Raw genomic sequence first — 16,474 nt, 5'->3', positions numbered from 1 at the left:
CTTGGCTGTGAATTCTGTGGGGGCCCTCCAGCCCCTGAGGATTGGAAATATCTTTTTGCTTGCTCCATTCCTATGGTCCAGATTCCTATCCCACAAGTGGCTTCCCATCAGGATAGTGAAGGAATAGCTTGGCTTGGTTCTCTCAGCAGGCTGAGGAACTCAGGAAGCCAGTGACCTGACCAATTAGAGAAGGAGGTGGGATGAGGGGAAGTCTGCTCCCCCAAGGCAAGGAACTGCAATCAAAACTAACCCATCTGAGCTCAAGCAGGTCAAAGATATCAAACTAAGGCTAATGCCTGAATCCCCACCTCCTGGAAGTCAGGCCCAGTTCAAACCTTCCAAATGTTATGAGAGAGAGAGAGAGAGAGAGAGAGAGAGAGAGAGAGAGAGAATGACTGATGGTGACTTGGCCAAGCATCAGGTGCCTATGTTCACCCTGAAGGAACCAGACACACTCCCTAGTGTCCCTTCTACTTAGTCTCTTGCCTCAGTTTCTCTTTCTGTTGAGTACAAAGACACCCTGTCTGACATACTGCTTTCAGGAGGACTCAAGGGTTCCAGGGAATAAGCACCTTCCTAAACCAAGATCCTCTGATTCTCCTAATGCCAGCCACACCAGCCACCTTTGCTTAACACTGCTTCCTTCCTGATGTCTCACTCAGGTCACATCTGTGGCCATTACAAGTATTAGGGCTACTAGTCCTGAGATCTTCCTAGAGTATTCCTGACCACTAACCACTAAGGAGGGTCTCCAGGTAGCCAGAGAACAGGCAGAAATGTTAGAGAAAAATGACCTATTACTTACAGACTTTTCTTGACATTCAGAAAGTTTAAGTCCCTAGACAGAAGGATGATCTTTGTCTTGAACATTGTTATTGTTTACACTTTTAGCATGTGTGTGTGTGTGTGTGTGTGTGTGTGTGTGTGTGTTTATATGCAGGAGTTGGTTCTCTCCTTCTGTTATGTGAGTCCCAGGCATGGAAGATACTTGTACCTTTAGTCATTGAGCCATCTCTCTGGTCCTTGAATATCTGAAGGCTGAGTCAGCACTATGTAAATAGGATACAATGTTACAAATGCAGATGAGCCATAGGCTGCCAGACAGAGACTTCCCAGCAGCCACCCTCTCCACTGAAGCTGCACTGGGGCTCTCTGACCAGCTTCCATCCTCTCTTCCTGGATTCCAGAGCAAGCCCGAGAGCTGACTACCTCGTCAGACACTGCTAAGAAACCGGGAGCGGGAAGGATGGTCCATCTGTCTATGGGAAGAGCAGGCGGCATCGGCAGAGCAGCCAGCTTTGGGTGCATAAGGGTCATCTCCATCCCAGAAGTAACCCAGAAGTGGATACTCAGTCTCCTGTCTCAAAGTAAGCACTGTGGAGGATGGAGTCCTGTGGAGGGCCAAAAGCTTTCTGATACCAACAACAAGAAAAAAGGAAAGAACAGCAGTTTATATCCTCTGCAGGAGCTCGAAGCTCTGCAAATTACCGTGAAAGCGGGGCCTCACGATCCTTCTGACCTTTTGGGTTTTAAGCAGGAGGTGTCAGAAAGCTTTTGACCTTGTAGGTCAGTCTTCTCCCCCGTTTTTATTTTCTTAGAACCACCGGGGGGTCCTTTTTTCTTATCAGGGACTGTCCTTTTCTTGCGCGCACCCAACCTCTCACTGCGCTCGATGCCAGCGCCATTTTGTAATGGAGAATGTGGTTGCGGCCCTCCACAGAGTCCTCTGGGGTCCAGGAAAGCAAGCAGGTTGAAAAAACAAGAGTGGGGCAGGTAGACTTCATTTTTTTTCTTGCAAGGTGAGTGATTTGAGGCCCTCAGATTCAGCAGGATGCATGGTGTCCGGGCTGTGAAAGAGCATCAGGGTTTCTCATCAGACTCCCAGAAAAACCTCCTCCTCCCCCAGTCTTCTCCTTCCCCTACCCTGGAAAACAAACAAACAAATAAACAAACAAAACAAAACAAAAAACGCCACACTGGAGAGATATTCAGGGGAGACAGTGTGTTTATTGCAGCCAACAGATCCAAGCAACCAGACAAACTGCTAAAGAAACTCAGCCTGCTCCCAGCAGTCGGGTCTCAGAAGACCATTTGTTTAAGCTTCTCTCCCCTCCCAACCACTCCTTTCAACCACCAAACAGCACGTAGAACCTAGATGTGCATAAGCGCTTGCTATGCAGCTCTCCCCAAAAAGCATAAAGAACATTCCATAAGGAACCTTTGGTGAATCTACTAGGAAACACTGAGACATGGTTATGCCCTTGCCCCAATAGCATAACTGTTGGGGTGGGCATAGTGAGATGTTTTATCTATGCATATATAATATATCTATACCTATATAGAAAGGCTATGTACAATCGCATCAGCAAGCGTCAATAGAGGAAGACATCAGCAAGAGGCACAACAAGGCCGTCTATCCTTAAGACATATGTAGGAAGAAAGTTTTCTTGGTTTATCACCCGTTCCAACTGCACCAAGCCATTCCTATGACCTGGGACTAACTTCTTTGGACCTGGCCAGTATATCCACCCGTCTGCCTCCTTAACCTGATCTTGTAAATATTTAGCAGCCCAACTTTCCCAAGGAGACTCGCAGGCAAACGTGGACCCAATCAGCTTTTCCTTTTTATAAACTGGGAATAACTGATGAATTCATCGCTGGAGGGGCAGAAAGCTATTTCCAAAGCCAGTTCCAAGGCACCTCAAGGCATTTTCAGTCCTGAAAAATTGTGCTTTGTTCTCATAAGCTAAATCCCATGGGTTAGCCAGTCCATCTTTCTTTGCAGTGGCCCTTAATTAGGAGGAAGAGGCAGATGGGATGTGTGGTGGGGGTTCTGGGAGGGCAGGAAAGGCGGGAGTGATTGAGAGCACAGTGGTGGGAGCATGCAGCCAGAAGTGGAGGCCGGAGCCCACGCGGCAGCGAGAGAGCAGTCTGCAGGCATAAGCTGGGAAGCAAGGTTGAGCAAGTCTCCGGTGGAAACATCTCACGGTTTCCCACCTCACCTCACAGAAGCCTGGCTTTGTTCCCAACCTCACAGCCCAGAAGCCCTGGAGGAGGGTCTAAAGCCGCTCCAGAAGAAAGCAAATATGAGGGCAAGCACCTGGGGCAGAAACAGCTCCTGGCCCAGCCGGTGGGGTCCAGAGACAGCATTGTTTTCCCTTGCTCTTCCTGGACCCCACTCCATCAGGGCAGAAAAGAAAAAGACCCCAAGAGATTCCAACTTCTTAAAGAGACAGACCTTCTTAAAAACAACCCTCAGGGGGGCTCACAAGTAGCCCACATAATGTGAACAAAGTCAGTGCATCCTGAGAGAAGAGGGCCTTTGCAAGGCGATGAGAACCCACTATTCCAAGCCGCCAAAGTATATACCACCACATCTGGTTCTGGCTGCTTTGAGGTGCCCACCACTCATCTCTCCACCCTTAGCTGGCTGGCTTGAAGGATACGCAGTGCCTACCTGTTCCAGACATTCTGGTGGCTTAGCCTACTCCCTTTGGCGGTGTGTTGCCTGGCAGTTAGGTACTGAGCCAAAGAGTGTAGAACTTTCAGAAGGGCTAGACTCATCTTACCGGGAGAGTTCTCTGGCTGGTTATCCATCCCCTACTCCATGCCCAACCTCCCTGACCCCTCCCAGTGGTACCTTCCCTCTTCCCTTGCCCTCTTGCTTTCCCAAGCTCCACATTCCAAAGCCTTCTTCCTTCTCCCCTGACTCTCTTGTGGAAGCAGCGGCTACAGAGGTGGAAGTAGATGCACCAAAATATTAATCTTGGTCCTACAGTGCAGATCTGGCAGTCCCTAACCCTGTTATGGCTTTGTAATTCTCCTGGCACCCAGCACAGTGCCTGGCATAGAGCAGACGCTCAAGAAATGGTTGTTGAATGGAAGTGAATTAAACGGAACCGCCCATCTGCTCTCATTGTCTCTTCTAGATGGCTATCTGATAAGCAGAGGCAAGGATTGGTCCCTGAGACTGTCGTGGTCCTGTCTCCACCACACTCACTCCTTACCCTGGACAGCTAACTCCCTGAGCGTATAAGGGCTGAGTTTCTGGGAGGGGAGCAGGGCTAGGTGAACCCCACCACCACCACACACAAACACCTTCTAGACTTCAGGTCCTCCCACCAGGAAGCTCTATTTGTTCTAAGTGGGGACCAGGGAGCCAGAATTGGGCAAGACCTTCCTTCAGCTTCTGTTGGTCACTTCAGTCTCCTGATCTGTAGGAGGCTCTGGGCATCTCCCAACACCATGCTCTCCAGTGAGCGGTTTCTACCCCGCCTTTCTCCCCGGCTCTAGACTTAGACAAGTTCCTTATAATGATATTAAAACGGCAGTGAAAGTTGGCTTCCCACAAGAGAGCAGCTCTCTCCCCTGCAAAGGGAGTTCTGGGGCAGTGAGTGCTCAGAGGCTCTATGGAGTCCTCTCACATTGCCCTCCAGCCTTCTCTTTCTTTTGCCAAAAGCCAGATGGAAACCCTGCCAAAGGCAACTAGAAACCCCCAACTGAAGTCCTGCAGGAAGTTGTCCTCTATACACACACTACACACACACACACACACACACACACACGCGCGCACACACACACTACACACACACACACACGCACACACGCACACACACACGCACACACGCACACACGCGCACACTACACATACACACGCGCGCACACACACGCACACACACACACTGCACACACACACACATACACACACGCACACATGCACACACGCACACACACACACACACACGAGTTCTGAGCCTTGGCTGCTAGTGGCTGAGATCTAGGTGATCATCTTGTTAGAGAAGGCAGCTAAACGTGTTTGTAATGAAGTCAGCACCCCTTGGTCCCCTAGCAGATTCCAACACAGGTCTCCTGCTGAGGGTCCCTAGGGTGGGGCGTGACTCTGCTGGGGGATCAATAGGGTGGGTATTATCCTGCTGGGGGTCCCTAGGGTAGGGCATGATCCTGCTTGGGGGTTCCTAAGGTGGTGAATGATCCTGCTCTGAGTCCCTAGGGTGGGGCATGATCCTACTGGGGAGGTCCTTAGGGTGGGCCATGATCCTACTGGGGGTGTCCCTAAGGTGGGGAATGATCCTGCTGGGGGTCCCTAGGGTGGGCCATGATCTTGCCTGATGCTGCTTTTTCAGCACCGCTTCTGCCGGCATCCCCAAGAGAACAGTAGTCAACAGCGAACCAGAGGCTCCCTGGGAGCAGCTAGTGATGGAAATGAGGCCAGAACAGAGTTCTCTGGGCCAAGGCTCGTGTCCAGGAATGCCTCAGCCCCAGCTTTCCTTGAGCGCCCTCGAAATGCACTTGACTTTAAATGCATTTTTAAAAGTGCCCCCACAAATGGCAGGACCCCACCTTCATCCCCAGCCTGATGGTTGTTCTGTGCTGGGAGTAGCCATGGGGGCACAGTCATTCCCATGGTGCCTCTGGTCAGCACAGGACACCCTCCCCGTATACACACACACTGCTACCCCCACAGTTTAAACCACCACCAGACCAAACCCTAGACAAGATGGGCAACCAGCCTCTTCTCCCACTGCCTTCCTGCCCCATCCCATCTTTGGGACCACACACATGCTCTTTCTTCCTCAAAGACTAACAGAACAGGCTAGAGCCCTTCTCTGCTCCCCCCAGGGTTCGCATATCTCAGATACCAAGGCAGTTTTTGGATGAAGGGAGGGAGGTCACCCTTGGTATGGGTGGGTAGGGGGATGGGAAGTGAGGCCCCAGGTCAATCTGGGGTCCTATTTGAGAGAAGCACACCAAGAGAGAGCAGGCAGGGTTACACTGTACAGGGCAGAGAGTGAGAGGAGACAGGACACAGGGAGGGGCGTCGGGGCGGGCTGCGGTTACTTGGCACCGTCTTCTGCGTTGCCCTCGCCGTCAGTCTTGCCCTCCTCCTCGGTCTTCAGGTCATCCGTGCTCAGCTTCTGTTCTTTTTTCCTCCTCACGCACTTGACTACCATCAGCACCAAAATGACCACAGCCAAGAAGCCCCCCACTGAGGCACCCACGATGACTGCCACTGTGGAGTCTCGCTCTGGGGGCACTGGGGAAAAGAAGCAGAGCCATAGAGCTGGGGAGAAGATGTCTCCCCTGCTCTCCAAAATATGAGGGACTCTGATTTGACTCATCTTCATGGACAGGGCATTAGTCAAAATCAAAGCAACCTAGACCACTGACCGCTAAGCATCCCCACCAAGCTTCCCCAATAAGCACCTCCATCCCCAGAATGGAGTATTTAGGATCATGGACTTTCAGATCAGACCCAAATTTGATTGTAGGAGTTAGGGGTTATATGATATGCTTGAACCCCAGTTTTCTCACTCATACAATGGGCATAATAGCTCCTCTCTCCATGGGTTCTGTGGAGGAAAAGAGGTAAAGCCTATGAAAGCTGCTGTTGTTACTAAGGGTTATGATTGTGGTTGGCTTGTTCCCTCAGGGCCAGAGAGAAGGCGTGGATGCCTAGGCATGGATATCTTTCACCAGCACAAGCACCTGGAGATGAGACGGGCTGCCAGTCTCTCCCTGAAGTGCCTAGGCTGAGGAGAAGGGTCAGTGTCTTTCAGTAGCCCGGTCCCCCTTACCTTCCAGAAGGACCTGCAGGTAGATCTTGCCATGGCCACGGTGGCGGTCCGGTGGGTTGGTGATGTAGCAGTTGTAGATGCCTTCATCTTCCAGCTGCACATTCTTCAGTGTCACCGACACGTCATACTTACTTGGGTTTCCGGAGAACTCCACACGGTCTCCAAACCGCTCCAGCTTCAGGTTAATGATCTTCATTCGGAACTGGAGGAACTGGGGTATTGCGGGGGGCGGGGGAGAATAGCATGGGCATCTGATTGAGCAAGAGGCTGTGAGGATCATAGGGACACATGGGACTCCCATGCAGAAAGGGGGTTTAGCCTCAAAGTTGTGGTGACATCATACCCTCTGTGTCAGACGTCCTACCCAGAGTCTTCCGGGGCCCTGGTCTAGGGCAGACGTAGGGATGGGAGTGTTGGGCTTCATGCTTTAGGGCTCTTGCTTCCCCCTACTTCCTCCTCCACTGGGACTTACCATCTCCTCTGAGCAATTGCTACATTCCTGGTAAGTCCAGTTTAGAGAGAACTGCTTGTGGTTCACGGTGTAGCAGGAGTTGAAGGTACAGGGCAGGCGGGTGTCAGACCCATTGAGGACACTGAGAGTGGTGGGGACTGTGACTTCCATGCTCCGTCCTGGGGGTACTGCAGACAAAATAATCTCATGAGGATGCTGGGAGACGGGGCTGGAGGGTCGCAACCCCTCTGTAATCAGTGGGGGGTAGATGGAGGGGGCAGAGCAGTGGAGTTAGGGGGCACGGGCAGGGCAGACAGCTGCTGTTGGGAAGGCAAAGCCCATGAGGGACACCAGATGTGGTCACCAGGAGGAGAGGGGGCAGAACAGGTGCAGAGGAGAGCCATCGAATTGTCTGCCAGGCCATGGACAGCCAAATGGTCTCAACCTTTTCTAAGGCACTGTGAGCAGACTCCGTACTTGCCTCTACCTATCCTCATGCCATTTCCCTGCCTTGGTTTCCCCTTGTTCTCCAGATACTTCTGGTCATCTTGACTGTGTCAGAGACCCCTGCCAGGGGAAGCATCATTGTCCCCGTGGGGCAGTCAGCTAAAGCTTAGTGAAGGCCATGAAAGCCTCCCTCTCACCTAGCTCAGCAGGCATCTGATCATCCCCAGACAAGAAAGAGGGTATACAGGAGGGAAGAGGAGTCCCAGGAGAAGAGGTGTCACTCCTCTAAGGGCCCATTGATTGGCCTAGGGGATGAGCTCGCCTTTGGAAAATGTCGGCCTGGAAACACCACAGCAAAAAGCCCGCTCAAGTTGGCAGGTGGCAGGGTAGAAACAGAAGTTTCTTTGAGGTCCTGTGTGGGTGCTGCTAGTCAGAAAAGTGCCGCTAGGTAGGGTTCTCTGAGCAAAGCAGAGCTTAGGAAGACAGGTGAGCTGCCTAGGGCCCCGGAGTCACTGAGACTTGTACTTTCACGGGCTGAAAATACCTCCTCAGGCGGACTCAGACTGCCTCAGATTAGCCCTGACCTTAATTCCAAGATCCTCATCCAAGACTGCTAAAACTTCACTCTGAAAAATTGATTTAGTATTAACAGGGCTGGGGGTTGCTCAGAGGTAGAGCAGTTGCCCAGGTCAGACCCAGCAGTGGCAACCACCATCATTGTCATTTGTAATGTTATTTTTTTTGTTTTTGTTTTACTCTTTGTTTGTTCTGGATTTGCTGTTATTGTTGTGTTGCTTTATTGACTGATTGATTGATTGATTTTTTGTGTGTGTGGGGTTTGCAGGGTCTGGCTCCTGTAGTCCAGGCTGGCCTAGAACTGACTGTGTAGCTAAGGATGGCCTTGAACTTCTGACTTGCCTACCTCCAGTTCCTGAGTGCTTGCCTTACAGGGGTGGGCCAGACCTGTAAGACCCACCCAGTTTATTTCCTGCTGGAGATCAAATACAAGACTTCATGTGTGGTCAGCAGGCACTTTACTGACTGAGCCACATTCCCAGCCCTCATTCGTGCTGGCAAATCTACTGTGTTCCAGGAGTATAGTCTCAGGCCCTGAGAGTTGCTAGTAGGAGGCAGAGGCACTACACTGTGGGACTTGTATTCTGGTGAGGGAGCATATAGCAACAACAACAAAAATAGGAATGTGGTTGTCTGGAGCATTACATGACGTGGACTAAAGTATGGCAGAGGGCAGTTGTTTTATTCAGGGAGGTCAGGGAACAAGGTTCTGAGAGCGGGACATTCAGGAAGCATCTAACTCAAGAGAAGGGATGAGCCATTTAGGACTATCAAGCGCCACATACTCATGGTGGGGATGGACCTTCACACATCTGAGACAAACCAAACCAGGGCATGGTAAGATCTGACATCAGAGTTGAGCGAAGACCGGGCCAAGGGGCCAGAACACAGGAGTTGGGATGATTCTGGGGAGTTTAAGGGTGGGGTGTGGCCAGCTGAGTGAAAATTACAGCTACAGATTCTGACAGAAGCATACCCCCACCACCACCCCCCACACACACCTTGATTCCACTTGGATTCTATCCCAGCTCTAACCTCAACCAACTGTAAGAAACTTAGGCAGACTCCTTCACCTCCCCATGCCTCAGCCCCCTCCTCCAGAAAACCTAACTCAGGACAGGACAGTCGCCTGGTGGCTCAGCAAATGGCGGCTGCTATTAACCTCATTCTCCTCAAGTTCTGCTTGGGGGACAGAAAGAGGACAGGGCATGGGGGTGGGGGAGAGATCTCTAGACCTGAGAGTAACTTGGAGACAGACCTCCTTGGATTTCCTTCAGATCTAGCAAAGGAACCAGGCCTTACTCCCAGACACAAGTATCACAGCCCTCAGGCTGTGAAGCCAAGCCTGCCGAGAGCATTCTTCTGCTCACTCAGGCTGACCCTGCAAAGCTCAGACCTTAAGGACAGGAGGTTCTGGACTGCTGGCTGGGAAGGCTCCTCCGAAGCCCGGATAGGGGCAGACCTATGGACCTCACCTGCAGGGCCAATGACTCTAGCTGAGCATTGAAATGCTCACAAGGGGAACATCAGTTGGGGAGGCTAATGGGGGTCCCTCCCAGGAGGGACGGAGCCCAGCTCCCGCGGCTCTTGCACTTTCATATCCAGCCTAAAAGTACCTGGCTCAGTGCCAGGCGAGGAGGAGGTGTGCAGAAAATATTAACACCGCCCCGACTCTGCAGAGGCTGGGAAATCTGAGGGAAAGAACTGATGGAGGTTTGTCCTGAGTTGACCCATGCTGGACATCCCAACCTTCCCAGTCCCTCCCTCGAAAAGGGCTTCCCGTCCCCCTCAAAGGCGCTGAAACGATCTGGCTCGGCCATGTCTGCCCTCTCCAACCTGTCCCGCCCCAGCAGTTGAACTTGGATGTCTGACTGACATCTCCCTTCATCGTCTCTTCTAGAAGGAGCCACCATGCCACTGTGGCAGGCGGCAAAGTTACAGGGAGTCAGAGGCGTTTTCCAGGCTGGTGCCAGGAGACAGAGAAAGGTGCAATGCGGATTCCCCCTGTATGTGCCCTGCAAGAGGCACGAGATGGAATTCGTGTGCCCTCTAGTGGCCGGAGAGGTCAATTACCAAGTCCCACCAGCAGAGAAGAAACCCCGGAGCCGGCCCCAAACTAAAGAAAGTCAGAACTAGGGGAATCTGCAGAATTGTAGATCAACTGCCATCTTTTACTGTGAGGAGAGGGGTCTATGAGACACTCTGAGAACAAGAACAAGCTGAATCTAGGATGTCTCTCACCTGCTGGTCCAAGATTCAGCCCAAGACCTCACAAGACTCTCATGGGTTCCCATCTCCCATCAGTTAAGGCTCTCACTATGTTCAGGAAAGCTGTGGGCAAGGTCAGAGCTCAGTAGAGCCCGGTGCTTCTGGAAAGTAGACGGATCCAGGTCCACTGAAAGACCCTTTCATCATAAGCGCCCGCAGCGCTGCCATCGGCTAGGCTTTCCATAGCTACCTGGCCCAGTACGCCACAACTGGCAAGCGGTATCTATCCCCGGTCGCTTTCAGATGAAGAAATGGGGCACAGAGAGATCAAGTGGCTAGCCCTAGTTCACTGCCAGGAGGTTATGAAACTAGAACCTGAATCCATGCTGCCTGGTTCCAGAAAGGGCTGAGGTGAGTCGAGCTGGGTAAGGACGTTATTATCATTCCAAGGCGTTCTACTGTGTACACGGAAGCTCCAGCCCTAAGCTCCAGGCTGGACCCCAGCAGCCAGTGTTCGATTAAGGAACTCACTCCATAGTGGGAATCCACGACTTTCCTGATTCCTATTAGGGACCAGGTCTGAGGTCTAGGACTTGTGATTTCCAACTCACAGGAAGAGGGTGATGGGAAAAGGGACATGGAAGGGTGTGACAACCCAGGACTGACCCAACTGGGTCCTTCAGGCCCTGACCATCAACTGTCCTCCCTGGCACATCCTGCAGAGACCCTGAAACTGGGCTCTTCTGCCAAACACTGTCACTTCTAAAATCTGGAAGTAAACTCCCGTTACTCCTCCTTCTAGCTCTAAAGCAGTCTATAAGTTTTATTCTTGAGGGGAAAAAAGGAAAAGAGAGGGAAGGAGAGAAGGGAGGGAGCCAAGAAGAAAGAGGAAAAGGAGGAGGAATGAATTGTCCTGTGGGGCAGCCCTGCCTCCCAGACAACTGTGACATGGAGCCCCGCGTCCTCTCCTGCCTTTGTGCTTACTCTCCTGCCCAGGTCTCCTCCCCAGGCAGCCAGCATCAGCTGTACTCATGTTCCCTACCTCTTGCTGCTTTTAGGGCTGAGTTCTGGCATGGGGTGCAGCTCCCAGATGGCCCCAGCTGCACACGGCAGCACCTCTCCTGCCAGATCCCATCCCTCCATGTGACCCAGTGACCCCAGCACTCTGACTTTACTCTTCCTTCCCCGCCACGAGGCCCCTGTCCACGTTTTTGCTTTAGGTTGGGAAGTTCGTTCATCCCCCTCCCTGGAGCTCTTCCACATAAACCCCAAGCCCTATTCACAAGGCCCAGCTCGGGTGACATCCTCCCTGGTGTCTGGTCCTCTCCCCAGCCAGGTTCCTATTTCTCCCAGTGACTTGGAGGCCGAGCGGTAGAGTGATCAAGACTGGGACTCTAGAGATGTTGATAGGAGCTTCGGCAAGACCATCAACCTTCCAGTGCTGCAATGTCCTCGTCTGTAATGCAGGGGGACACCAACACTACTGAAGCTATTGTGGCAGTTCTGACGTGCTCTATGTGCAAAGCTCGGCACAGCGCCCGGTACACAGCTGTTAGCGAGAGGTGACTCCTAGCATTATTATTAGGCCTGACACTCTTCCAACACATGCAATGCTGAGTTGCTGTTGTTTGTGTGCCTGTGACTCTCAAGAGGCCCTGAGGAACCCCTGACTCATGTTGGCATCCCTGCATCCAGAAAGGCATATAGCACACATAGTGCTCAGTTAGGTGTTATTGTGGGGTGGCGGATAGGAAAGAGACATTCGCCTCCACACCTAGGTCTCACCTTTAGCTGCTCTAATATAATCCAGACTCTTGATGGCCAGGCCAGTGACTGGTGAACTGACGGTCTTGAGAAACACTGCTTGCCACCTTTAAAGTCATCCCTGCGTGTTTCTCCTCTGATGCACCGCCTTTCCTAACATCTGTGACATCCCTCCATCCCGGTAATGGATGGTAGTAATCCGTGCTACCACAGCCACCCAGGGTCCCTTGCCCAGAGCACGAGCTGGCAGAGGCATGCCTCCCCACAGCTTCAAGATCAAGGTCTCCACTCTCATAAGCCTGTTGAAATACCCACTTCTTCCCACTGCCCCTTACAGCCTTGATGCACAGACCGCTCCATCCGTGCATTTCCCTCCAGCCCAGGTCAGCTGGTCCTGTTGCCAGGGCCCCTGGACTCATTGACTTAGATGTGGCTGTGGTAGACAGACTCCATCCAGCAGCAGGCTGTGGCTAACTCCTGAGAGGAGACTCTGGCCTCCAGCTGTGGCTGTGTGTGTGTGTGTGTGTATGTGTGTGTGTTTAGATCACTCACTTCCCCACCTCTTTTAGCCTGCACATGAGATTCTCCCACCAATTAATGCTAACAGAGCAGTATTGTTTCCTGAATGTTGGGGGCAGTAGAACTCAGTGTTAAAGAGAATGTGCTAAGTCAGTCATGTGGGAGTTCAAATCTCAGCTCCCTTATGCCAGTCACATGACCTGATTGGATGAGTTACTTAACTTCTCCGTGCCTCTGTTTCCGTCTTGAAATATGAATAGAATCAGTGTCTACCTCAGATAACTGCTTGAGAGCTAAGGAAGACACATCATGCCATGGCTCAGAGGAAACATCTAGAAAGATCCGTTGCTGTGGGACCCTGCTATGTGTCAGGTCACAAGTTCAGCATGAAACAGTCTGCACAGGATAGTGATGCTCAGGGTGGGTAACATCTTGCCCATGGTTGTGAGGCAAAGAACAAAGATAACTTTAAACTTAGGTCCAGTTTCACAAGAAGGAAGATGCTAGATCCTTATCTTGCAGGCTACCAGAGGGAGACATTTGTGATGGGGAGGATGTCCACCTACAATCCTTGGACTGGACCCTCAGGTACTGCTGAGGAAATTTTATAGGTGTTGTTTCTTTTTTCTTTTTAATTTATTTATTTATTATGTATACAGAGTTCTGTCTGAATGCCAGAAGAGGGAACCTAATCGAATTACAGATGGTTGTATGTAACCACCATATGGTTGCTGGGAATTGAACTCCGGACCTCTGAAAGAGCAGTCAGTGCTCTTAACCTCTGAGCCATCTCTCCAGCTCCTGCTGAGGGAATTTTAAGAATAAGAATAAAAGAATAAGAATAAAACTGTCTATAAGGCAGGTTTAAGTCAGGTGGTAGTGATGCATGCCTTTAATCCCAGCACTCGGGAGGCAGAGGCAGGTGGATCTTTGTGAGTACAAGGCCACAGCCTGGTCTACAGAGCAAGTTTCAGAACGGCCAGGGCTGCACAGAGAAACCCTGTCTTGAAAAACTAAAAAAAAAAAAAAAAAAAAAGAAGCAGGTTTAGAGCCCAGCATGGTGCACTTGTCTATACTCCCAGGAGGAGACAGAAGCAGGAGAATCACCCAAAGATTGAGTGGAGGACCGCCAGGGCTACATAGTGAGACCTTTTCTCATGGGGGGGGGTCCAAATAGCCTAGCCCACCTACCTGCCTAGTATGAAGCCTCTGGGTGTTCAAATATGAAACTGACTTTAAGACCATAAGACAAGGGATCTCTGTTCTGAGACTGGTGTTGAAGTACCACACCTTGTTCATCCATAGATTCCATTTCTATTATTCTTCTTTTTCCTGAATCCTGGATACCTGACCTCTCTTCCATTCCATCCGGTTCATGCCCGGGGTACCTGGCCCAACAGCAGCTTTTCTGGTGTCTCCCCCATCCTGGAACCCATCCTCACACCTCATCCTCAATTCCTCCCACACATATCCCAGCAAACTGGTGGGACAGACTCAACTTTCTGCCCCCAACTCTCCAGAAGACACTCTCCTAACCCTTTAAATCCACCGGATTCCAGGGAACAAGACTCACACAAGAGACGTTTTAAATAAACCAGCAACTCCTAAGAGCTCTCATCAGAAGTAGCTGAAAATGAAAATTACACTAATAATGAATAATAACAACAAAACGAAGAGGAAAATTCCCGAAGAGAATGCAGAGCAGCCCAGCTCTGCCCCACCCCCACACAGGTCCACTTAGGGGGAAATCCGAAGGAAAAAACACCTCCTGATTATTTTGACCATTTCCATCCCAAGCAACACTCATCCGCTAGTCAACATTTCCGTGACCGAGTAGCCCAGCATCCTGAATCCCAGCTAAGTCCCAGGTCCCCAGCACGCCCGGTCCCAAGGACACAGAGGGAACCGCTCACACTCCTCCTTCCCTCCTGCCCCCTGCCCCCTCCTCTTTCAGCTGCAGCTGCACTTCTGACCCTTAGGAGCATGCAGATGTGGTTCTAACTTACCCAAAGTGAAAAACAGACTGAGCCCCGTGAGACTGAAGGCAGGGCGAGGTAGCCAGGCATCCCTGTGCATTTTCAGAGACAGTGATGTTAGGCGGGTGGGCTATGGGAGAGGGTGATTGAGGGACCAAGGACCACAAGGGAGGAATGGTTAGAAGCTAAGAAAGAAAATGCACGGATGTACTTCAAAGACATATACAACATTAAGGAAGCTTTATTTCCATCTCTCTAATATGGCCGACTTGTGTGTGGCTGCTAAAAAGAGAGGGGGGTGGTGTGTAAGGGAAAGGGAGAAAAAAGGGGACTGGAGTAAATATTGTGGTTGGTGGATTTCAAAACGCAGGTGGGAGGGCATAAAAAGATATTCCTGGAAGAAATTCAGTTGCCAGAAATTTTTACCCTCTAAACTCAGAACTAAATCAAATCTTGCCCTTCTACTGCACTTGAAATGATTTTTAGATTTTGAAATTTGTGAGAGGTACATGCCTGTAATCCTAGCAGCAGGGAAGCAGAGGCAGGGTTGCCATGAGTTCTAACCTAGCCTAGGCTTCATAGCAAGACTCTTTCAAGAGAAGAGGGGGAGGGAGGGACCGAAGGAAGGAGGTGGGGAAGAAAATAAAATGAAAGGAAGGAAGACTGTTGGAACCATCCACCTATTTCAAAGGGTTGTAAGGAAGTCCTTTTTATCACTTAGAAACACCCCAAGGCCAGGGAGATGATTCAGAGGCTGAAGGTGCTTGCAGCCAGGCCAAGCCTAATGACCCGAAATGGATCTCTGGAATGCACCTGGTGGAAGGAGAGAGCTGCAAGTCGCCCTCTGACCTCAACACACCTGCAGTGGCACCTATGTGTTCACATGCTCTCTCTCTCTCTCTCTCTCTCTGTGTGTGTGTGTGTGTGTGTGTGTGTGTGTCTGTATGTCTCTCTGTCTCTCTGTCTCTCTCACACACACACGTGTACACACACATGTACACACATGTACACACTCTAGGGAAGAATTGTTTTGTGTTATTTGGGCAAGGTTCAGGGAAGCGAGCAGGAGGCCCTCCAGAAGTAGAACTTTCTCGTTGCTCTAGCATTTCAGCAGCAAACAGAACATATCAAAGAAGGTTCGTGCACAGACACCTAAGAGACTTGACAAGGAAATAGGACATGAACCCTTGAGGGACCTTGACTCAAACTAATCGATGGGAAAGGGATATTTTTGAGACAACAAGGGCAGTAAATATAAATTGCACGTTGACTATATCAACAAAAAATAATTTCTTTTTTAAAAAATTTGTTATCTATCTGCATGCACACCTTTATGACAGAAGAGGGCATCAGATCCCACTATAGATGGTTGTGAGCCACCATGAGGTTGCATAAGAATTGAACTCAGGACCTCTGGAAGAGCAGCCAGTGCTCTTAACCACTAGGCCATCTCTCCAGCCCAACAAATAACTTCTAATGCTGTCAGGTATCATAAAAATTGCAGTATCGTGGTTTTGCTGGGCAGTGGTGGTGTATGTCTTTAATCCCAACACTCAGGAGGCAGAGGCAGGTGGATCTCTGAGTTTGAGGCCAGCCTGGTCTATAGAGTGAGTTCCAGGCTACACAGATAAACCTTGTCTTGAACCCCTTCTCCCCTTTCAAACTGTTAAGAGATACAGTTACAGGTGAAATGAGACAATGGCTGGAACAGACTCTTAAACATTCCATGAAGAACACAGATGAGAGAACAGGCCTGGGCATCACCAGAGGGGGAAACATGTTTGGTGATGTCGGAGGTACATTCTTTTGGCTTCGCTGTATGTTTGAAACTTGTTTCAGAGGAGGGGAAAAGTATAGGCTTTGCACAAGTAGAAGAACTTGGGGTAGAAGTGGCCCTAAGCAAAGAAGTGAACAGAGCCAAGCATACTGCAGGTCCT

At 50.7% G+C, this 16,474-nt stretch overlaps 1 protein-coding gene across 1 annotated transcript; it reads right to left on the bottom strand.

The window, feature by feature from the left end:
* Positions 1 to 1,987: 1,987 nt before the first annotated feature.
* On the bottom strand, positions 1,988 to 14,840 carry Scn2b (sodium voltage-gated channel beta subunit 2). Its single transcript, XM_048417451.3, has 4 exons — positions 14,568 to 14,840; positions 7,069 to 7,235; positions 6,597 to 6,807; positions 1,988 to 6,055 (listed from the first exon to the last, which is right to left on the bottom strand). The coding sequence occupies exons 1-4, from the start codon at positions 14,635 to 14,637 to the stop codon at positions 5,856 to 5,858; spliced, it is 648 nt and encodes a 215-aa protein (XP_048273408.1). The 5' UTR covers positions 14,638 to 14,840; the 3' UTR covers positions 1,988 to 5,855.
* Positions 14,841 to 16,474: the final 1,634 nt, after the last annotated feature.

Source organism: Myodes glareolus, chromosome 4 (genome assembly GCF_982192425.1).
Source record: "Myodes glareolus chromosome 4, mMyoGla1.1, whole genome shotgun sequence".
Classification (NCBI taxonomy): domain Eukaryota; kingdom Metazoa; phylum Chordata; class Mammalia; order Rodentia; family Cricetidae; genus Myodes; species Myodes glareolus.
This window is presented reverse-complemented; position numbering and strand designations above follow the sequence as displayed.